This window comes from Coffea arabica, chromosome 7e, assembly GCF_036785885.1.
Source record: "Coffea arabica cultivar ET-39 chromosome 7e, Coffea Arabica ET-39 HiFi, whole genome shotgun sequence".
In the NCBI taxonomy this organism is placed as follows: domain Eukaryota; kingdom Viridiplantae; phylum Streptophyta; class Magnoliopsida; order Gentianales; family Rubiaceae; genus Coffea; species Coffea arabica.
The window spans coordinates 18,542,660-18,568,005 of record NC_092323.1 but is presented as its reverse complement, the minus strand read 5'-3'; the positions used below and the strand labels follow the sequence as shown (position 1 = coordinate 18,568,005).

The 25,346-nt window shown below is 33.9% G+C and overlaps 1 protein-coding gene and 1 non-coding gene across 2 annotated transcripts; one reads left to right on the top strand and one right to left on the bottom strand.

Moving 5' to 3' along the window:
- Positions 1–443: 443 nt before the first annotated feature.
- On the bottom strand, positions 444–549 carry LOC113702588 (small nucleolar RNA R71). The gene has a single exon (XR_003451224.1). It is a non-coding gene; the product is annotated as a small nucleolar RNA R71 (small nucleolar RNA).
- A 4,164-nt stretch (positions 550–4,713) lies between these two features.
- On the top strand, positions 4,714–5,196 carry LOC113700684 (uncharacterized). The gene has a single exon (XM_027221145.1). It carries the CDS (start codon positions 4,714–4,716, stop codon positions 5,194–5,196), a length of 483 nt encoding a protein of 160 aa, XP_027076946.1.
- Positions 5,197–25,346: the final 20,150 nt, after the last annotated feature.

The window sequence follows — 25,346 nt, the reverse complement described above, 5'->3', positions numbered from 1 at the left end:
AAGAAGTTTAGCAACCGATAGAGGAAATCTTAATAGAGTTACCATTTGAAGAAGAGATGACAGAAAACGAAACAAATAGGCCAGCTCTACGAGATTTTACTCTACCGGGGATACAAGGATCTCAAACAAGCATAGCAAGACCTACGGTAAATGCTAACAATTTTGAGATTAAACGATCACTTATACAAATGATTCAACAATCTCAATTTGGAGGTAATGCAGCAAAAGATCCTAACTCACACTTAGCTACATTTTTGGAAATATGTGATACAATTAAAATGAATGGAGTTAGTGATGATGTTATAAGGCTAAGATTGTTCCCATTTTCATTGAGAGATAAGGCAAAAATTTGGTTACACTCTTATGCTTCTAACATTTTTACCACATGGGATGATTTATCAAGGATATTTTTGAATAAGTATTTTTCACTGGGTAAGACTGCTAAGCTAAGAATGGATATCACTAGTTTAGCCAATTAGAAGGTGAATCATTATATGAGGCATGGGAAAGATTTAGAGATTTGCTACGAAAATGTTCACATCATGTACTGTCCGATTGGCTAATCGTACAAACCTTCCATAATGATTTATCTTTTTCTACTAAAATTATGATTAATGCAGTTGCAGGTGAAACTTTAATGGGTAAATTATCCCAAGAAACTCAGAATTTGATAGAAAAAATAGCTACAAATAACTATCAATAGGCCAATGAGAGAGGTAATACGAGATGTCACCCAGGTATGATAGAAATGGACACTCTCAATATGCTGAATGCTCAAATGAATAATGTGATGAAATTGCTAAGTAGACAAGGTGGAGTTGGTCTAAATTCATCTAATACACATGTAACTTGTTGCTCTATATGTGGAGGTACAATTTAGAAATCGTTATGTAGATACAATTTCGGAATCGTAAATTGTTGATAAATTATACCTGCTCAGAATCAACACATTCATCAAAATAACCCCAACTCGAACACTTATAACTCGGAATGGAGAAATCATCCAAAATTTGGATGGAAAGATCAAGGTAATCAACCAAGGCCAACCAACCCACCGGAATTCCAACCAAGGCAACTACAAATTGAAACAAAACCAAGTTGGGAGATTGCGGTGGAAAAACTCGCTAAGGTTATTTCGGACAGATTTGAGCAGTAAAAGGAAGATTGGACCAATTTACTATAATATATAGGAATGTAGAGGTTCAAATTGATCAAATTGCTAATTCCTTGAACAATCGAAATCAAGGAAAATTGCCTAGCAAAACGGAGGTTAATCCTAAAGAGCATGTCAAAGCCATTACTCTTCGTAGTGATAAATAATTAGAGGATCCTCCTGTGAGTAAAGGTGAGAAAGATGAGAGTGAAAAACATGTAGAAAAGAGAAAGAATCAAGAGGCGATTGTGGAGGAAAATAGTTGGGAGAATCCAAGAGAAAATCAACCATCATCTCCCGTTACCATTCCGATACCTCCTGCAGTTCTATTTTTCCAAAGACTCAAGCAGAATAAATTTGATAAGAATTTTAAAAATTTTGTTAAAATCTTCAAGCAATTGCACATTAACATTCTTTTTGCTGATGCTATTTTGTAGATTCCTTCATATGCGAAATTTCTCAAGAAAATCATGACTTGAAAGAGAAAGTTGGAAGACTGCGAAACAATAGCATTAACGGAGGAATGCAGTGCCATCATACAAAATAAGCTATCACCGAAATTGAAGGATCCGGAGAGTTTTTCTATACCTTGCACCATAGGTAACATTGATTTCTCTAAAGTATTGTGTGATCTTGGTGCTAGTATATCATTAATTTGTTTAACGGTGGCTAGACAATTAGATTTGCATGAGTTTAAAACGCATTAATATTACTTTGCAACTAGCGAATAGGTCTATTAGATATCCATTGGCAGTGTTGGAGAATGTATTGATCAAAGTTCAAAAATTTATCATTCCAGTGAATTTTGTGATTTTAGATATGGAAGAAGATATATCTCTACTAATTATTCTAGATAAACCATTTCTAACTACTGCAGATACTATTATTGATATTAAAAATGGCAAGTTTAAATTTCAAGTAGGTGAAGAAGAGATAGAATTTAATTTGAATGAAATGAAAATATACCGTTCTTTTACTAATCATACTTATTCTATTGGCACCATTGATAAACTAATCCAAGAATGGAGTCGAGTCAATTTTGACTTCGACCTGCTTGAGCTTTGTTTATTGAGTTTAGGTATGCAAGAGGGAGATTGTGAAGAGCTTGAAGAAGTGGCCAAGTATTTGGATTTTCAAGCACCATATAGAAAGTGTAGTGTTTATGAAAGTCTTGGCCAAGGTAAAGGGCTTCCATCGCCTTCGAAAATTGAACCTCCAAAATTAGAGTTTAAACCACTTCCAACTCATCTAAGGTATGAATTTCTTGGAAAAAATAGCACTTTACTGGTAATCGTTAGTACTAACCTTGATGATGAGTAGTGTGCAAAGTTATTAAGAGTTCTAAAAAGGTATAAGAAGGTAATTGGATGAACAATTTCAGACATTAAAGGTATAAGTCCTTCTATATGCATGCACCGTATTTTATTGGAGAACAATTGCAAACCAATGGTGGAAACACAAAGACGACTAAATCCAAACATGAAAGAGGTGGTAAAAAATGAAATTCTTAAGTGGTTTGACGCAAGTATAATCTTTTCTATATCCGATAACGTTTGGATTAGTCCAATTCATTTTGTACCAAAGAAAGATGGAATCATTACAATTATGGATAAAAATGATGAGATGATTCGATCTAGACTTGTAGTTGGGTAGAGAGTGTATATCGATTATCGCAAATTAAATGCGGCAACAAGAAAAAATCATTTTTCTTTACCATTTCTTGATCAATTATTGGAGCGAATAGCCGGATATGAATTTTACTGTTTTCTTGATGATTTTTCAAAGTATAACCAAATAGCTATAACTCCGGAGGATCAAGAGAAAATCACATTCACATGTTCTTATGGCACTTTTGCTTTTAGAAGGATGCCATTTGATTTGTGCAACGCTCCTGCGACATTTCAACGTTGCATGATGGCTATATTTTCTGATTATATTGAAAAAATTATGGAGATATTTATCGATGATTTTTCTGTGTATGAGTCATCTTTTTACCATTATTTTCATAATTTGGATTTGATTTTGCAGAAATGTGAGAAGAAAAATCTTATATTAAATTGGGAGAAATGCCATTTTATAGTAAACGAAGGAATTATTTGGGACACAAGATTTCCTCTAAGAAAATTGAGGTGGATAAAGCAAAAATTGAAGTCATCGAGCAATTGCCACCTCCAAAAAATGTCAAGTGGATAAGGAGTTTTCTATGACATGCCGGCTTTTATAGACGCTTTATTAAGGATTTTTCTAAAATAGTAAAGCCGTTGTGTGATTTATTATGTAAAAATACCCCTTTTCAATTTGATGACAATTGTTTAGTTGCTTTTGAAAGGTTGAATAATGAATTGGTTTCTGATCCAATTATAACTTCATCCGGTTGGTCACTACCATTTGAATTGATGTGCGATGGAAGTGACTATGCGGTTAGGATAGTTTTGGGGCAAAAGAAAGAAGCAAGGTTGCATGCCATCTATTATATTAGTAAATTGTTAAATGAGGCACAATTCAATTATGCAACAACAGAAAAAGAGCTATTAGCGGTGATATTTACTTTAGACAAATTTAGATCCTATTTAGTAGGATCTAAAGTTATCATCTATACGGATCACTTAGCTCTCAAATATTTGTTAAATAAAAAAGATGCAAAATCTAGACTAATTCAATGGATTCTTTTGTTGCAGGAATTTGATGTAGAAATAAAAGATAAAAAGGGAACGGAAAATCTTGTGGCAGATCATCTATCACGCTTGGAATATATCCCAGTCAAAGATCAAGTTCCTATCTAAGAAAATTTTTCGGATGAGTTTGTACTAGCAGTTATCAATTCTCCATGGTATGCAGATATTGCTAATTATTTAGTAAGTGGAGAAATTCCTAAGGGATTTAATTATCATCAAAAGAAGAAATTTTTGCATGATGTCAAAAGTTACTTTTGAGAGAAACCATTGCTATATAGACATTGTGCTGATGGTATGGTGCGCAGATATATTCCTGAAGATGAGGTACATAACGTTTTATATCACTGTCATAACCTTGAAACAGGCGGTCATTTTAGCACTTCAAAGACTGTAGCAAAGGTATGGCAATCAAGATTTTATTGGCCAACTATGTACCGAGATGTTAGGGAATATGTTAAAAGTTGTGATGCATACCAAAGAACTGAAAATATATCTCGTAAAAATAAAATGCCCCTAACTATCTTTTTGGAGGTTGAGTTATTTGATGTATGGGGTATTGATTTTATGAGACCATTCCCTAGTTCTTTTAATAATAAGTACATCTTAGTAGTAATAGATTATATTTCTAAATGGGTAGAGGCAATCGTTTCACCTACTAATGATTCTAAGATTGTGCTCCGATTTCTTAAAAAGAACATTTTTTGCAGATTTGGTATACCGAAAGGCATAGTAAGTGATGACGGAAAACATTTTTGTAACAAACAACTTGATTCCTTATTGTTTAAATATAGTTGTAGGTACAAGACATCACTTCCGTACCATTTTCAAGCCAACGAACAAGCGGAATTAGCAAATCGAGAGATAAAACTCATTTTGGAGAAAACTATGAATAAATCACGCAAGGATTGGGCTACAAAGCTAGATGATGCACTATGGGCTTACCGAACGGCATTTAAGACACCCTTAGAAATGTCGCCGTATCATTTAGTCTATGGAAAAGTTTATCACTTACCTATAGAGATTGATTATAAAGCTTATTGGGCTATTAAAGCAATTAATATGGATTTTAATCTTGCAAGAGGAAGGAGTTTACTTGAGTTAAGTGAATTGGAGGAACACCGGCTACATGCTTATGAAAATGTCAAAATTTATAAAAAGAAGATCAAATATTGGCATGATAAGCATATTATCCCTAAACAATTCCAGATAGGGCAAGAAGTGCTTTTATTCAACTCGCGCATGAGGTTATTTCCAGGAAAACTGAAGTCAAGATGGTCGGGACCATTTGAAGTTACTCAAGTATATCCTTATGGAGCTGTTGAAGTGGCAAATTCAAGAAATGAAAGGTTTAAGGTCAATGGACAATGATTAAAACCCTACTTAGCAGGTGAAATTGTTCCCAAGGAACTTATATGTCACTTGGGTGATTCTTCTTCAATTTGAGAATTCAACCCTTGAATTGAGCCAACGACTATAAACAAAAGCATTAATTGGGAGGTAATCCAATGATTTCTTTTATTTTAATGTGTTTTAATTTGTATGTTTTATTAGTTGGTATGATTTTAATGATAAAAAAATTGATTTTGTAGATTTTTCCGGTTCAAAGGAATATCTTTAAGGATCATAAGAGGCTAAACCCAAGAAAAAGGGAAGTTTTATATTAGAATTTGTTTTAAGTGTTTAAATAATTTTTGTTCCAATATGAATTATGCATTCTTATGATATCCAAGTAAGTTTTGGTGATAACATGTTTGTATATGCTCATGGACTCATTTGATGTACATTTCATGCCTAAAGGTACCATTTTAGTGTAAAAGTGCCAAAATGCTCAAAAAAGCTCAACCTTCTATTTGCAATATAGATGTGTTTGATGCGTTTTGGGAGGCTGGATTTTGTGTTTAGGGTATATTACACTTGCGTGTAGTGTTGAAATTGCGAAAATATTCATCACAAGTGTAATTTGGAATTAGTAGAAAAAGCTGTTAAAATTAAAAAAATTTACAGTTTTTGCAAAAATTGCAGAAAAAGACGGATTCGAGCTCGGATCCGTAAAAGTCCAGTCGGATCCGAGGGCTCGTCTGTGCTTCTGGAGTAGCAGATCCGAGCCCTGATCGAACCATCGGTTTGCGGATATAGCAGAACCGAGATCGGATCGATTCGCGGATATAGCAGAATCGAAACCTCGGTTCTGCATTTTTTCAGCTTTCTTCTCTTCTTCTTTACTGAAACCCTAGCCTCCTTCCTTCAATCTTCTATTTCATCCATTAATCTTCCAATCTCTCACCATAAAAACCTCCCCAAACCTCTTATGATCATTAACCCCAATTTCTTTCGCATTAAAACATCATCAAAGAGGGATTTTAATCCTTCTAGACAAGATTCGGCCGAACTGAAATTATTCAATTTGGGGGCAAATTTGGGCTGTTTCTCTTTCATTTTTGGCATTCTTATCATCCTTTAGCATCACTCTACACACTTGAGGTAAGAATTTTCAATTTTTTTTGAAATTTTAAAATTCATAGTTATCATTTTTTTCTATTTTTCTATATATTTAGGAAATGCATGTATGTTGAATTTTATTGCTATAATTGTGTTACATTGTGCTAATATTTGTCATTAGAATTACTTGAATGCTTAGAATTGAAGAATTTGTTAATATGGTGATATTTTTGTAGAATTTTTTCTCAATTATTAAGTTAAAGCAAATTGAACTTTTTGCATGAAATTTCTGGCTTCTTTGGGATAATTTGCACTTGTTTTTAAGAATTAGAGCTAATTTTTATGCAAATTGATGATAATGTGTATTCAGTATAACCGATTGGTGTGTAATTTTTGGATGAAATTACTATACGTTGAGAATTGTTCCAATTGAGGATGTTTTGCTAATATATATGGAGATGATACTTTGAAGTAATGGTTAAGGTTCAAAGTTGTTGCACATTATCTTTGAAAGTCCTTTTTTTTACTTTGAGATTTTATTCTATTCTTGAATATAGCTTAAATTCTCAAGTGATTGGATTTTTCATACCATTAATGAGATTCTAATTCGAAATATGCTTTTCAATTGTTGAGAGTGGATGTCATAAAGGGTTAAGAGGTTTGTTTGAATTTTGGTAATTCTTGACAGGGCGTTTCGTCCTTTTTCAAGGGAAAACTCTGCTGAAATTTTTTCAAATGACTTCTCAGCATTTTTAAAGTGTATTTTCAAGGGGTATGGATTGTTTCTAATATGCATTGATATTATTTTTGATATAGGCACCATGGTTCGCATAAGAAGGGCTACTATTCGTACACCTTCACCATTTACAAGTGAAAAGCGTACTCCTTCAGTACCTGAGGAGTCTCTCTCGCCAGTGGAGGAATCTCCTTCTCCGGAATCACCTCCTCGGTCACGCCGGAAGAGAGCATCCACTAGTCGTGAGGAGTCACCTTAGCATTCACATTCTTAGAAAATCAACAGTGGTACAAGGCAGGATCAACCAAAGAAATCATCATTGAAAAGCACTTGGCACCGGAGGTGGATGACCACTAGAAGATTTTCATGGCATTTAAGCGACTTGGATGGGAGAATATACTCAAATTACCGAAGCATTATTATCCCAATTTGGTGCGAGAATTTTATGCCAATGTTGAAGAAAAGCAAGGCCATAGTGGGAATCTAATTGTCTCCTGAGTTGGAGGAAAGCGAATTGCCATCCATCGCGGGACAATTACGACATATTTCCAAATCAAGGATTCGAGGGAGGATGTGAAATTGACCAAAAAATTTAAGACACGTGATCCATGGCAAGTGGGAGAAGCTATATCACGTCTTAAGGGTCAATACCGTGAGAGAAGAAGTTCGAAGAAGCTAATAGTATATGCAGATTCATTTGAACCTAGGTACCACATTATTTTCTATCTGTTTGCTTTTAATGTGGTACCGAAGAGGAGTGGAAATAGGGAGCTGCGTAATGGTGACCTCTATTTCTTGGACAAGATGATACATGGAATAGGTCGACAGTTGACAGGGATCCCTTTAACAAGCATTATCATTAGCTACATGCGTACTACAGCACACATGTGAGCCGGTGAGACTTGTTTTGGATTTCCTCGCTTCCTCTCTCTTCTGTTTGAGAAGCTCGAGGTTCCATTGGGTGCAGAGAGAACCCTTACTACCAAGGCAGTCGATAAGGTAAATGTTGTATTATTAAGGTTCTTGGGTATCCCTACAGACTTTTGAGCCTCCTTGGTTCGAGACGTTGGAGAAGCGTCGACCTCCGCTCAGCTTCCACCTCACTCTCAACCAGATCAAGAACCTCAAGAAATGGAGGCACAGCCGACTCCACCTCCTCCCATTCCACGACCCCCACCTCCTCCCAGATCCAAGTGGCAAGAAGTCTTCAAGGCTATCTGTTGTATGGAGACAAGGGTCATGGAGCGAATTGATCAGCATGAGCAACGGATGATCGATGTCTTCAAGCAATGGAGGACCACTTTCACATTCGTCGTTCACCTTCTTCGATTCCTACCACTGAGGAGGGCCACATTGGCACATCCCATGGGTCACAAGGTGCTGCTGAGAGCGTTGATCCTGATTCTACACAGCCTTGAAGATCCCTTTGATGATGTTTCTTTTGTTTCTTTGTGAACATAACAGCTTTGAAGTCTTTTGTTTTTCTTGCTTTTATTATGTTTAAATCTCGAAGTCTTCATTTCTTTTGTTAATCTTGTGCTACTTATGTTTCACCATATCCTTTGTTTCAGTTTGAACAGAATTTGGATGTTCATGATATTCGTAGCTTCAAATTGCATCACCACTTCTTTATAGGGAGTACTAGTTTCTTTTTCCTTCTTTCACAATAAGGACATTGTGAATTTTAAGTGTGGGGAAGAGAGTATTTTGTGTTTTGATTATCTTATGCCTTGATTGTGTCTTGAAATGCATGTTTTCAGTTTATTGTGGCTTAAAAATGTTGGAATTATATTTGAAAATATTGCCATAATTTTCTTGAAATTGGGTATGTTGACAGGGAGTTTTGTCCATTTATAAGGGAAATTCTGTTAAAATTTTTCTAAAATATTTTTCAGTATTTAATTATGGCTTTGCAATTTTTCAAAAACGGCCAAATTGTTCACATTAAGTGTCTAATTCTTTCATTTTTGGAAACTTTATATGTATTTTGAAAAGTTTTAATCTTCATTTAACTTGGAATTGGTTATTATGTAATTAAAATTTTTGCATTTTAGAAAGTATATTCGGTTAAGTAAGGAAAATTATGCCTATAATTTTACATGTTTAATAAGATTTCTCCTCTTTGTTTAATTTTATAAGTAAGTGATTGATATAGTCAATAAGAAGCCATACTCTTCCTTTAATTATTCTTAAACATTTTCAATGAGGGAATATTTAGTTATTGATTTGTTAAAATATATAAATAATAATATTTGTTCTACTCCAATAATTCTCGTGCCAAGTAACCGAGGGTTGGCATCTACAAATGTTGACATTTGGGTAAAAAAGTACTGGAGTTAAGAGCATGCATAACAATTTGAGTAAGTGAAATGTTAAGTAATCGGGGATTTTCACCTAAAAATGTCGATTTTCGCTTCAAAAGACATGTTCACTATTTAAGTAAAATAAAGTTCCTCTTAGTTGTTAAATTTTGAGAAAAAGATGGTTATAGGAGGAGGAAGACTATAAATTGACTATGTGGTTTGTTTACTTGTGAAATTAGGTTAGAGTGAGAAATTAAGTTTAACTTGTTAAATTAGGGTATAATTATCTTTTCTTTACTTGATATTATGAGTATTTAATGCAATTTGAACAATGGCATAATGATTGATTTTCTAGTCATGAGAAATTAAATTCAACAAAAGTACATGTATTATTTTACCTCTTAAAATCATTGAAACTGATTATGTGTGAATTGCTTGAGAACAAGCAATGATTTAAGTGTGGAGAAATTTAATAAGTGAATATTTAACGTACATTTTGTACAGTTTGGCATGAACTTTTTGGTATGTTTTGAGAGGATTAAAGTCATATTGGAACTCTTTTTGGTACAAATTGCTTAAATGTTGTTTGAATAATGGAAACTCGAAAAATGAATAGATTAATGCATAAACTTGTGATATTTTGAAGGTTATCAATGCATGACCCTCGCACATATGATTAAAAAGAGATGAGCATTAGTGATTCTGTGTTGAGCAAAGAAAACAAGGAACGAAAATGGAGACAAAGAGAAGATGAAAGCAAATTGAGATGGATCCGAGCTCGGATCCATCCATACCAAAGAGGAATCCGAGGCCTCGTCTGAACTTCTGGAGTAATGGATCCGAGGTCAGTTGATCCGAGCTCGGATCACTTTGAGGAAGTTCTCATATCAGCTAGGATCCAAGCTCGGATCATATTTAACCCCTCGGATCTAAAGCCTCGGATCTGCCTCTCTCCTCTGCAAGTGGTTCAGCCATTTTTCTTTCTTTTCATACTACTTTCCAGCTAAAGACGGAGGACGTGGTGGGTTGGGTGGGGGAGGAAAAAGAAGAAAAGTTGAAGGGAAAGTTTTTTGTGTATTAGATTTGAAGTGTGTAGGTTAAAAACTTTGATAAGTTTTTTGGGGTTCCTGTAGCAAAAGTTGTTAAAAAACTAGTAGCAAACAAACTTGTAAAAAACTTGAGATTCCAAACAGGCCCTTGGTTTGGATTAAAATTTTGAGGTCCCATGGATGGTCGTGGTTTTTGACTTTGTCCACTGCATTTGACCGATGACTAACTTTTCAAGTATAATCCAGAAAATGTGTTCTGATCACTTTCTGTTTAACTGCCAACTGAACTACAGAAGGATCCTTAGTGGTAAACCTTTCAAACCTGTATTTTGTAGGCAATGGTAAACTTTCAACAGTTGTATCAGTATAAGAACTCATTGAGCTTTCATTATCTAAAATTGATGTCAATGCTGTACTAAATTGTATAGATGCTAAATAGGAATGTGGCGAAAATTCTCTCTCTTACAATAAGTTGGAATAATCTGTCCCAGAAACTCTCCGTTCTCTTCATATTGTTCTCCTGATAACTACATTTACTTGTCTGTTTAGTTGTTCATTTAAAATAAACTTGATAATGAATTCTTTAATTTTAGTATTTGATTGCTGCTAAATTGCAATAATAACTTAGGAAATAGCTTTTGTTGCACAAATATACCAATTCATTGAACTTCTGTTAGGTCACCAACTGCAATGGTCAATATAAAAAAGGAAAAGAAAGAAGACTTGCTGGCTCATCAAAATGTTGATAATACACTTTGTTCTATTCTAGCAAGTTTCATATTATCGGTTCTTTTTCTTGTTCTTTTTTGGAGAGCAGGGGACGGTGGAAGTTTGTATGGAGTGTGAAGATTTCACGTCAGATAAGACTGCATATAAACAATCAATTAGGTATTAAAAGTGGAAAAAAGTTATGATAAATTTTATGTAAAAGAATTCAACGGAAGAGATTAAGACTAATTTCTTAAATCAATCTTGTGAACAATTTCTATGGCTCTACTAACGATACCCTCGTCAAGTATGTTATGCTTAAAACTGTGGAAAACGTAAACTGTTTAGTGGCCCTTGAAAAACATTTGAGAAGCAATCTTTTGTTGATCTGCCATACAGCGCTGCTCTATGCAGATTTTATTTGTGTGGTTTTGTTAATGCATGCACTAGTGAGTGATGGATCATCTGTTGCAAAAACAATGACAGTTGCTTGTTTTTTGGGTCAAGAACAATAAGTTTTCTTGCTCATTTTAAACATTTATTTTTGTGCCCGTGCCCTAAGGTGAAGATCTCAACAAGACCTTGTAGAAATGTCTCCAGATTGAAGCTGCGATATGCTTTATCAAGGTAGAATAAGTTCCACTTTCAGTTTATCTCAGAAAATATTGTTCTTCCACACAGTTCACATTCTTGGAGTTAAGATACCGTTGAAATTTTGTTCTACTTTAAATGTCAATTTATCACATATAAGAGACGAAGTTAAAATTAAAATACAAATAAGAAAATTGTGGAAATGAAGCCAGTATGCTTCCACATCTCAATGTCAAACTTCAGCAAAAGCAGGCTACTTCTCATTGAGGATGCAAGATTACAACACTGCTTGAAATAATGATGGCGAAATGGTTGTAAAAAAGGCATGAGTAGCATTTTAGAATTGAATGCTAACCTAGACTACTTTAGAATTTGAATAATGTGACTGAAAGGCAGGTCTCATCTGTTGTGGAGGTGAAGAATGTTTACTGATACAATATACAATGTTGGTCGGATGTTAGCACAAAAAATCAGGCAGCGGAAGATATTAAAAAAAATGATAATTTGGATACATTAAGAAATCAGGGGCGATGAATGAAAACTTCAAGAAAGGTGCAAATAACCTTGAGACTTTATTGGTTCATCAGAAACGGTGATGGCTGCAAAATCAAGACGATACGTAAGCCATAAACAAAACAAGAATAAGAACTTGCAAAACGCAAACGAAAATAAAACCTTGGAGAGGCGAATGAATTTTATTTCTCATAGGTACCAACTTTCTCTCAGATACAAACGTGGACTTCAAGTCGTTAAATAGAGAAACATAACCATAAATCATATTCTAATTATAATACCAAAACGTACTCAATCCTATTTTCTAAATCAACTTTGACACACATTTTAAGGGAAAAATCCACTTTTCATCCATAAACTTTGAGTTAGGGACACATTTTGTCTCCAAAATTTTAGATGCATTTCATTTAGTACATGAATTAATTATTTTTTACAATATTTAGTCCAAAAACAGTAAATTACTTAATTTGAATGGAGAAAGTCACGTGTTTGGCACGTGGCCGTTAAGTAAAAATAATTTCTCAGTCAAAATTAACGGCCATGTCATTTTCTCCATCCAAATTAAATTTTTTACTGTTTTTGAACTAAATGTGGCCCAAAATAATTAATTCATGTATTAAATGTGATGCGTCTAAAAGTTTGGGGACGAAATGTGTTCCTAATTCAAAGTTTAAGGACGAAAAGTGAATTTTTCCCCAAATTCTAATCTAGTTACCAAATAACAAATCAACTTCTAAAACTAATAAAATTCTAAATAGCTTGGTTTAATTTTTTTGCCAACATTGCCTTCTTTAAACCAAGCTTTTCATATAATTGGGTCTAATGCCATCTCTAGCTTGAATAGCCTTTGCAAGTTCCATCGCAACGTAGACAATGTATAACTCCAATTTTTTATTATTCCTCGTCTTCGTCTTCATACGTAGGAGTAGATTAAGCTTGTACTTCGCATACAATTTTGTTGCTATTACCGTCTTGTCAAAGAATTCCTCCATATAGGGATACCTTTATGGTAGGAACGCGTTGACCGTGCCTATGGTAGAAAGGCCTCCAAAGGCCGACACGTGTTGCAGGTGGATGGATTGCAAACGGAGACGTTAAGCCGTGGAATCGCGCGTGGAGATGCAACGTTAACATGTTGTCCGCGGCTGCAAGGTAAAAGCACAGATTCGGATATTGCCTACTATATGAATACAATAGTCAATTGTTTTGAAAGACTAAGTCTGCCTAGATATTGCCAACTAATTAAAGATAACTTTTATTTAACATAGGAAATACATATTTACATATGAAGACGGTAATAAGAATACATAAAATAATTAATGATACCAAAAGTTATCCTTAGTGTTTGGGTTTTACATTCTTATTCAAATCTAATCAGGGTCAAATTTGGGTTAGATATATACAAATTAAGTAGTATTTTAGGGTCGAATGTTCTATATTTTTTCTTAAACTATAATGTTACTTTTTTTAAAATTTTTGGTAGAATTGGTGTTGTTATTATCATATTTATCAAAAAAAAAATTCCACGTTAAAAGGCCAGTAGTACTTTTTTTTTATTTAGTGATTTCATAATTTAGATTTCATGAATGGTACCATTCTTGATTTTTTAAATCCACGACATTATTTCCTTTTGTTTTCTGTATAATTTTGCTATTTTACTTAGGATTACTAAGTTAAAAGATAAAATATTATTATTTACTTTTTTACTTTTACTAAGTTTGGTAATGTTTTCTCTTTATTTACCTTCCCACTAATAAATTTCAAACCAAATTCCTATATAAGTGGAGCCACTTCTTACTTATTTAAATTAGAAAGGCATGGAAGGCACTTCTTACTTAGAAAAATGTTATTTGCACTCCATTTTTTATTATTTGTAATTCCACCATTTGTTTTATCATATAGTCTAATTAATGAAAACTATATGATCAAAATGATTATTGAAGTGTGAATAACAAAAATATAGTGTAAATAATCTTACTTATTTAAATTAATAAGAAAGCATGAAAGAATGTCATATTTGTAATATCTTGTTATGGTCTTATAAAAGTTTTAATTGGAGTAGAATCATAAATAACGCAAGGTAATCGAAAACGTGATAGGTTGAAGTACAAATAAGATAACATGCACATTAACCAACAATTTGAAATGAAATGATTTTAAAAAGTAACCAACAATTTCAAATGTGAAGAGTAGATGTGGAAGTTAAGAGAAATATATTTTATAAATTAAATTAAATGTGAAATGCTAGAAAAATAGAATTGGTAGTGGGAAGACGTGTGAAGGCTTGTTGCTAAAAATTCTTTCTCAAATTTATATAGATATAGATGTCTTTTTTTTAGTGGTTCAATCTCATATTCATGAACTATCTGCAGAAAAAAAAATTCTGGACTATACTAATTTTGTTATACCAACTCTGTTATTCTTATTAGTGTATTAATTGTTACGCTATTTCTCTCATTTTGTTGGGTCTACATTAATACAAGTGTAATTGTTATTATGTCTCGTGTCCCAGAAAATACATAATATCCTATTCAGGTGGATACATGCAACAGATAATCAAATTGATGGTAAAAATTTAGAATGAATAAGTTGCTTTTGCATAACGGTTGTAAAGGTTTCTTGAGACTTTATGAATTAGGTGTCTTGCGTTTGCAAAAAGAATTTCAGAAGATTTTTTGTATTGGAAATGGAGTTAAAACTTGCTATAGGTTACTTTCCTGTATTTCAATCTTATCGTAAAGGGTAATTTGCTGTTGAACCTAATTTTTTTTCTGATTATATCCAGCTAATAAATTAACTTAAGAAAATAGATAATTTATGGAGGAAAGCTATAAGTAGCTGGTGCTTATTTTGAAAAATAGATTTATTTTTATTTTATCCAATAAATAAATTAGTTTATGAAAAATGGGTACTCTGTTCTTATAATGGAGGAAAGCCATAAAGAGCTAGTGTTTTATTCAAAAAGGATCTATTTTTATTTTATCCGATAAATAAAATTTTTGTATGCAAAAATGGGTACTCTATTCTTATAATGGAGGAAAGTCAGGAAGAGCTAGTATTTTATAAAAAAATGTGTTTATTTTTAGTTTAGCCAATAAATAAAATTTTTTATTTATAGAAAAATGGGTACGCTGTTCTTATAATGGAAAAAAGTCATAAAGAGCTAGTGTTTTATTGAAAAACGGGTTTATTTTTATTTGATCCGATAAATAAAATTTTTTATGAGAAAAACGGGCACTGTGTTCTTATAATGGAGGAAAGTCATAAAGAGCTAGTGTTTTATTGGAAAATGGGTTTATGCAGAATTTTATTTTATCCATAAATTTTTTTATGGAAAAATGTGTACTCTATTCTTATAATGGCGGAAAGCCATAAAGAGCTAGTGTTGTATTAAAAAACAGGTTTATTTTTATTTTATCCGATAAATAAATTTTTGTATGGATGTCTAGATAAAATTTATTGATCGGATCAAAAGAAAATTTATTTTAACACTCATTTTTCCAAAAACAAATTTTCTTTTCGAAAAAAAAAAGAAAATAAGCCCGTTTTCTAATAAAACAGTTGCTGTTTATGGCTTTCCTGTATTATAAGGAAAGAGTACCCATTTTCTCAAAAACAAATTTATTTATCGAAATAAAATAAACATAAAGGCGTTTTACAATTAACCACCCACTATTTACGGCTTGCCTCCATAAATTATCCACTTCACTATTTTTCATAAGTTGATTTACTAGTTGGATAAAATTGGAATAAAATTAGGTTGAACAGCAAATTACCCTTTAGGATAAAATTGAAATATAGGAAAGTAACCTATAGCAAGTTTTAACTCCGTTTCCACTACAAAAAATCTTCTGCAATTGTTTTTGCAAACGCAAGAAGAATAATTCATAAAGTCTCAAGAAACCTTTACAACCGTTATGCAAAAGCAACTTATTCATTCTAAAATTTTAGCATCAATTTGATTACCTATTGGACGTATCAACGTCAATAAGATAATATGTATTTTCTGATACACGAGACATAATAAGAATTAAACTTGCATTAATGTAGACCTAACAAAATGAGAAAAGTGGCGTAACAAATAATACAATAATAAGAATAACATATTTGGTATAACAAATTTGGTATAGTCTAAAATTTTATTTTTTTTCTGCAGATAGTTCACGAATATAAGGTGCAACCACTAAAAAGAATGACATGCATATGTAATGTAAAAATGAATATAAAATGAATGTAGTTACATTGTGTCATCCGGTATTCGGGTCCATAGTGGAAGCCGAACTTCAATAATGGAAAGCCAAAGTTGAAGCTTACTTCAGACGCTATGGGGAAGAAGTGGGGTCACCAAATATTTGGTACAAAGGAAAGACTTGTAATAACATAGTACGGAAGTCAGTCTGCTGTTTGCTTCCATCCGTACACGCTTCTACTTGATTCCCTATGCACGCGCTCTCCAACAATTTAACGTCTCCGTTTGGACCGTTTTGCCCCCAACACGTGTCGCTCTCTGCCGGCATTCCTACCATAGGCAGATTCCTACCATAAAGGTATCCCTCCATATTGACTCATTCACTAATGAAATCACTGGTTTCTCACATGATAATTATTCACACAATTTCCAAAAAACAACAAATCATATCTTTCCTTTTGCCAATAATTTGCACCACAAAAATTTGCAATCCCACAACTTTTCATAATTTTATCTACCCCATGAATAAAATCAATGTTCAAATCTTCATTCGAATAAATATTTTCTTTGACAAAATCCCTCTTCATGGCAACTCACAAATTAACAATCTTATGTACCTTCACAAGATTTAAGTGTCTTTCCTGCTTGTATTTCTTCACTTTTTTGGCTTCTGGCTTGATCAAATTTAACTATGTACAATCAACAATTTGGCAGGAACTTTTTTCTTGATCACTGCACAACATCAACAATCACGACATAGTCTCTCTTTTTAGATCTCTGTCCTATTAGGGTCACTTTTTCCTAATTCCAATCAACGAACGAGGACTCCAAGACCAATTCTTGTGGTCCAATGCTTCAATATACGAGTACTCTACCACAACTGCTGCATCCTTCAATAGTACAAGCTCCTCTATCAAAAAACTTTGCACACTCTTTAGACACCACAAATACCCTAAGGTCAAACTCTTGAGCCTAAGGCTCTGATACTAAATGTAGAATCCAAGAAATTCAACAAAAATATATAGAAGATATATGGGATAAAATCAATAGATATGGGGAGGTAATTTACACACATAAAAATATGTATAGGAGAAGAGGAATAAAACTAACAATAATCTATTAACCACATCATAAGAACAAGACTTTCAATCCTTCACTTTTCTCAATTAAACACAATAATATGACTCCCTATTTATAAACTAGATGACTCTTCTCAACTTGTTCATAATAAACAAATCTTACAACCATAAGAAATTTATTAATACTAGCTCCATCCGTCCCATTGAAAGTGTCATACTTTCCTTTTTTAACTGTTCCAAAATATTTGTCATGTTTGATATTTTTAACTACTTTATACTCTAAAATTTCCCTTATACCCTTCATTAATGATGCATAAAGACAAATATGATAGGATTGATTTCTATTTTTTACTTTGATCAGCACATGAATAAGGGTAAAAGTGGAATAAAAGGAAATTTTTTTTGGCGAAATATACTATGCATAAAAAGCATATATCCCCAAACATGACTAAATATATGGGACAGAGGGAGTAAGATACTAATTCCTAAATAATAAAATTATCATAACATGACTTTAATAAAATTACTAAAATCTTAACTTGACTAAAACACTACTAAATAATAATATGAAAATTTCTAATTTTAAGTCTTGATTTAATATGCTAACATTGCCTCCTTTAAATCAAACTCTCTTTTGGATCAGGTTCACTATCAATAATCCCCTTGATTTTTGCTGCTGCAATATTCCACACACTTGGACAGATTTATCTCGTCACTCAACTTATTTTTCACTTGTGAAAATAATTTACACTTCTGAATAGACTGTTTTCATGACCCAATTTGATGTCAACTTATTGACAATTCATCTTGTGATTTTCATAATCACAATTTAACTAACAAGATTCTTTTTCAATCTCTATCGTAACATTCGCAATAAATTTGACAATTCTCGAACCAATCTTATGGTCCAATCCTCATAAACTAGATATTCCATGACCAAACTTGTAATCTAACTCGATCAACTAATTTCTTCACAACAATTTTTATACTTTAATTCTAACAATGGAAAAAACCCACAATTAATCCTTGTAATCGGGTCAATTCGTCAATGTCTATAGGCATCCCAACATCAATTTATTGAACGGGTAAAAAACAAAAAAGCCCCCTGTGGTAAACCTAATACACAGAAAAGCCCCCATGGTTTCAAAATATACAACACGACCCCTCATACTTTGAATTAAATTGTAAAGGTGACGGAATCCGTTAAACTTAACGGAAATGGACAAAATGACCAAAATGCCCTGATATAATTAAGCAAAAGACAGTTCAAAAAAATCATTTGTTTTATTCTCTAAATAGAGAGAATTGAGGGTTAAGGGGTAGAATAGGTATATTTGATAAAAATTAGGTATAAAATTTTTTTTTAGGTTCCAATAAGTCATTTCCGTTAAATTTAACGGATTCCGTCACCTTTACAATTTAGTTCAAAGTATGAGGTGTCGTGTTGTATATTTTGAAATCATAGGGGGCTTTTCTGTGTATTAGGCTTACCACATGGGGCTTTTTTGTTTTTTACCCTTTATTGAACCTAGAGCTCTGATATCACTTGTTAGCACAAAAAATCAGACAGCAGAAGATATTGAAGAAATGATAATTTGGATATATTAAGAGAAATCAGGGACGACGAATGAAAACTTCAAGAAAGGTGCAAATAACCTTGAGACTTTATTGGTTCATCAGAAACGGTGATGACTATGCAAAATCTAGACGATAAGTAAGCCATAAACAAAACAAGAATAAGAACTTGCAAAACGCAAACTAAAGCCCTCGAGAGGCTAATAATTTTATTATTCATAGGGACCAACTCTCTCTCAAATACAAACGTGGAGTTCAAGTCCTTAAATAGAGAAACATAACCATAAATCCTATTCTAATTATAATACCAAAACATGACTCAACCTTATTTCCTAAATCAACTTTGACATAAATTCTAATTTAGTTACCAAATAATAAATCAACTTCTAAAATTATTAAAATTCCAAATAACTTGGTTTAATTTTTTTGTCGACAGAGGACTTGATAATTTTGAGAGAGGATGGTGAATGGTGATGATGATGGTCATCCACTTTGAGTTAAAGCCTTAAAGGGCTGGAGTCGGGATAAAGGTTTAAGGCTACCTTTTGTCTTGTACATTGTGCAGCAAGATATCTCAGATTGACCAAAGTTAGCATTCTTCAGTATTCCACAATTTTGGGTTTAACCCCCTATTAATTGTCATCTAAATGCTTGTTTGCTTGTTTTTATTAAACATCTAACAATAAAGGGATGAAAGGCATTAATGATCTTATCTGATATTCTTCTCAAGCAATTTTGCTTGCCAAGTTTTTGGAGGTCTTCACTAGCAAACAAATTTCCATGCACCAATGGTGACTTCCTTTAACTTTAGCTATACCAGTTGAAAAGGCAAACTCAACGTGTGTGTAGCATAATATAAAGAATGATAGTATGGGTATGTAATTTATTAAAGTTGTTAACTAATAGTACATTTTATGCTTATAAATTATAAATTAGGAAAAAGTAAGAAAAAAAGAAAAATAAATACAAAGCTGAGGGTATGGTTGGAGGGAAAAAAAATATAGTAATATCTATACTATCTATAAAGGGAGGGCATTGAATTTGGTGTAAACCTTTTATGTCATTTCTTAGATTTTCAACTTTACCCTTACAATCACTTAATTGCTCCCTCCGTTCCATTGAAACTGTCATGCTTTCCATTTTGATCTGTCCCAAAATGTTTGTCACATACCTAAAATGGCAAATGAATTTTTCTCCTTCTTCTAATTCTACCCTTCTGACACTACCTTTAAATATGTGGGTCCAGCATAAATTGTCAAAAGAACAAGACACGCTTTGAAGTGCGTGGCTGATGCTAGCCAATGTTTACTAGCGCGTGCAGTGCAAAATAAGCAAAAAGTTAGTGTAGCTTTAATAATTTGTGGGTCCAAAGTGTTGACTAGTTTGCATAAACCATTTGAATAACTTCATCCGCACCACTATAGTCAAAATTTGGACAGCTTGGCGGGGATAATTTGGGAATTACAGACAGCTATCTCTTATTCTTGTCTACTATTGAAAAATATTCCAATTCCCGAAAAGTGACAAACTTTTCGGGACGGAGGGAGTATATCTTTATCATCCGATTACATGTTGTTGATTATTGCCAACCAATGTAACCACCCACAAACATTATAACAATTACATTAATTAAAACATTATAACCACTACGTTAATTAAATTTCTACTTAAAAAACTTTTAAAAGATGAAAGTTTTTTTTTTCTTTATGAAAATTTTGTACTAAATGCTTCCATATAAAAAGTGATTGTGATTGTTCATAAATTGTATACACATCGAATGTGCCTTTATCACAAGTAATAAATAAAGTGGCGGATTAGGTTGTTAGGACTTAGGAGGATAAGGAAGTCTATTAAGTGGTGGTTAATTTGACGTAATAAACTAAACATGGAAGTTGGGGGTGGAAAGGGGCACACGGGATCGTCAGTGCCACTTTTCCAGTGACAATTCAGTACCACTTCTATATTTATGCCAAGTGTCTTGTTTATTCAATTTGTCATATGTTGTTTATTTAAATTTCTTCTACCATCACATGATAAGTGGGACATCAAGGATCCCAACAGCTTGTACTACTGTCGCTTCATTAGGTACTACTGCTTGTACTACTCTTGCTTCATTTCTCTCTGCATTAGGGCCCCAATTAGCTTTCTATTCTGCTGGTAGTAGTAAAGTTAGAGCGTCGTGTGGAAATGCTTTGAAATTTCAATCTGGATTGAGGAATGATATTAATAAAATCAACAGTCTTGATGATGCTCTGAGCTTGTAGAGCAGATGGTCCGGATGAGGCCTCTGCCTTGTGTTATTCAATTCAATCAACTGCTAAGCCGAATCGCAAAGATGAAGAATCATTATTCTTCTGTTTTTCCCCTAGTTAGAGATATGTGCGTCAAAGGCATGGTGGTTGATGAGTGCACCCTCAATGTTGTGATTAATTGTTATTGTCTGGTGGGTCGAGTGGATTTGGGGTTTTCTGTACTGGGTGGATTCTTTAAGCGTGGTATTGTGCCCAATGTAGTCACCTTTAATACTCCACTCAGAGGACTGTTTCAAGAACATAAGGCTCTCCAGGCACACGAATTGTTCAAAAAGATAATATATGAAAAACTTTGTGAGCCCGATGAAGTTACGTCTGGGATTGTGATACGTGGACTTTGTCAGAAGGGAAACACTGGAACTGCCATTGACTTCCTCCGAGCAATGGAAAAACAAAAAAGACCATGTAAACCTAATGCAATTATTTACAGTACCATCATTGACAGCTTGTGCAAGGATAAAATGGTTGATGAAGCTCTTGCCCTCTTACAGGTGATGATTTAAAAGGACATTCCCCCGAATGTTGTCACTCACAATTGTTTGATTCAAGGTCCGTGCAACTTAAGCAGATGGAAGGACGTTGACAAGCTCTCTTCTGAGATGAAGGTTTATAACATTGTTCCAGATGTTATTACTTTTAGTATAGTGGTGGATGCACTATGTAAGGAAGGGCATATAGAAGATGCTGACGAGATAGTCCAGATCATGATCCAGCAAGGTCAAAATCCCGACCGGGGCACACACAGTTCCTTAATGGATGGGTACTGTTTACAGAAGCGAATAGATGATGCAAGGAGAGTTTTCAATACCATGGTTGCTAGTGGCCTTACACCTGATCTCCATAGCTATGGTATTCTAATAAATGCCTATTCCAAGACCAAGAAAGTGGAAGCAGCCATGAATCTCTTTCGAGAGATTCGACATCAAGGTTTAACACCTAATATCGTTATTTATAACACTGTGTTGCAGGGGTTATTTAGTTCAAGAAGGCATCTTAGTGCATGAGAAATTTTCAATGAGATGCAAGCTTCTGGCATGAAGCCTGATTTTCACACTTACTGTGTGGTGTTGGATGGATTATGGAAGACTGGACATGTTGACGAAGCATTGCAGTTATTCCATGCAATGGAAGCTGATGGAAAAAATATTCACATTTGAATCTACACTATCATGCTTGATGGGTTGTGCAAAAGCAGGAGGCTCGATAGTCCCCGACATCTTTTCAAAAATCTCTTCCTCAAAGGATTGGACCCTCATGTCAAAACATACAAAACCATGATTGCTGGCCTGCTTTCAGAAGGTTTGCTTGTCGAAGCTAAAGAGCTTGTTGCAAAAATGGAAGAGAAGGGTTGCCTGGCAGATAGTGTTACATACAATGTTATTCTGCATGGACTCCTTACGGGAGGTCATTATGAGGACGCAATGGCCTATTACGAAGAAATGGTTCACAGAGTATTCTCTTTGGATGCATCTACCTTTTCCATTTTACTTGATTCTGCTACTGAAAAATAGAAGAATCCTTCTCTTCTTATGTTGATGCTGAAGATTGATCCTGGTGGCAAGAAGTTTATGGACGGGAGATAAAGAGGACCTTCACATTATTTGCAACTTTTGGTCCTACCGGTTTTTGTCCCCTAAACATTTATTTTCTGGAACTAACACTATTTAAGTTCACTTTTGAACTGGGTATTTGAGGAACTCTGTTGGTCATATTTTTGCGAATCCCTCAAGATCTTCAGTCCTGGTGGAGGAAGCCGCAGTCCATATGTCAAGTTCAATTGATAAGTGTAGCAATTCATAGAGATTCTCTGCTGTTAATTGGATTTCCTTAATTGGTTAGTTTAGCAGATCAGAAATCTGCTGCGGTTAATTGGATTTGTACCACTTAGAGAGACTTCTTGTTGATATTTCCATGGAGAACCTCAGTGTGGCATATCACTTAAGTGGTAACTTTTTCAGGTTCTTTTTGTTTGTTTTTCATGGGTGTTAGTACTTTAGCTTGTCTGTCATTTTTACTTCAGATAACTAATATTTAAAGTTATTGTAAATATGAAATGAAATGCGATATGCAAATATAGTTTGTGACTCTGAATTTCTGGACAAGGTTTAAGCTGCATTCTTGTAATTTTGATAAATTTTTTTCTAAGATAAAATTGTTACTTTATTTCAATTCCTAAATAGTGCTTAAGATTCAGCCGGTTCAAAAGCGTAAAAACTTTCTAGACCAGTTTCTTGCTTTGGATTCATAGTTTGAGGTCCCATAGATAGTCGTGGTTATTGATTTGTTTTCACTGCATTTGACTGAATCCAACCTTTTAAGTATGATCCAGAATAAGTATTCTGATCACTTCCCCTTTAATTGTCAATGCTGTAATAAATTGTATAGACATCCAGTAGAAGTGTGGCAAAAAGGTCATTCTCTGGCAGTAACTTGGAACACTTCATCCAAGAAAGTCTCCGTCCTTTATATATAAAAAAAGCAAAAACATACATTTGCTGTTTAGTATGAAAGCTGAATACTCCCACGTCTCAGCATGAATGCCAAACTTCAGTAAAGCCAGGGCTATCCCCCATATTATTTTGGATCTAGTCTATCATGCAGTCACAACTTTCCAAGATGGCAGAATATCTTCGAATGATAAGGCGCAGGAAACATGCAGACATCAAGCATAGTTTTCCTTCTTTCGTTTGTTTTATTAAGTTGTTAAGCAAGGTTATGTTTCGCTAATTTTCGTGCCTCAACAGATTTGTTGAATCTATCAAATTCAGTTGCTCTTCAATTCAGTATAGTTGCTATGTAAGTGTTTTGATGGAATAGACGTTTATAGTCACTAGCTACTAAGAAATCAATTAAACAAATACGTTAGGGAAAGGTGTAATATTTTCATGACATTTAAGAAGATACGCATTTCATACTATTTGTTTTGATAGCTGCAAAATTTAGACGTTCTTGAAATTGGAGCCGTGCCGTGCCTGATATTTCTCTGATCAATTTTCAACTAAAGAAGGGCCTACGGATTTCACAAACAATGTATATGCACTTGGACATACTAGCTTTGTGAAACGTAGAAAAGATGGCATCTTCTTTAACACTAGCTGAAATGGAAGATTGCGAGGAGAAGTTTTGTTTTTGCTTATGTTCTTAAATGATGAAATATTGTGCATCGACTTCTAAATCACTCCATGCAGGTAATCTGTTATTAATCTGTTTCTTTTCTGGGATCTTCAAAAGTCTACTTATGCTCCAGTTGTGTGTGTGTGTGTGTGAAACATCACATGCCGACATGGAAACAGTTTTATGCTTGGCTCGCATGCTAGGGGTAAAAGATTAAGTGGGAGCATTCCGAAAAGCCTGAGAAGTTTCTAGCTCAATGAATCAACATGATGCTGTACCAGTATCAAAGGGTGCAATACATCAAGTACCTACTGCCTGCAGCTCGTGGACATCTATTCTGATAATTTGCTTCGTTTTTGAATCCTACCACATATTTCAGTTATATTCTCTGTATCTTTCCGCAAGAGAAACCACCGAACAGGTTTAAAGACAATTTCATTTTAAACATGGTGACATTAATGTTGTTCTCTTAAGTTGTTTGCTTCTTCGGATGGTTGTCTGGCATCATGTAAGTTTTTAGGCCGTCTGGCATTATTCATGTGATTGGAACTTTGCTGATTTAAGAGGGTGCTTAATCAGGGCAGAGCAGAGCATCGTCAAATTCTAGGCAAGCTTCAAGTAAAATAGTGAAGGTTGCACATAGTCATAGCCGAAAATACGCCCGTCTTCTTCAGTGTGATGAAGGTAATGGCTCAATGTAACAAGTGGGGTAAATGGAATTGCTGAAGGCATGCTAGAGAGCAGGGTGATTGGAATATAAATTATTCAAATGAGAATTTATCACCTTCGTTATTTCTCTATCTGCCGCAATCTTCAAGCGAATCCCTGAAGGAGAGAACAGGAGAAAAAACACTCAGACAAATAAAGATCAAAAGACGGCCTTGGCGGAAGGCAGCAGCATGCGTGTACT

Coding starts and splice junctions, on each gene's coding strand:
- LOC113700684 (XM_027221145.1), top strand. CDS start 4,714: ATGAATAAATCACGCAAGGATTGGGCTACAAAGCTAGATGATGCACTA.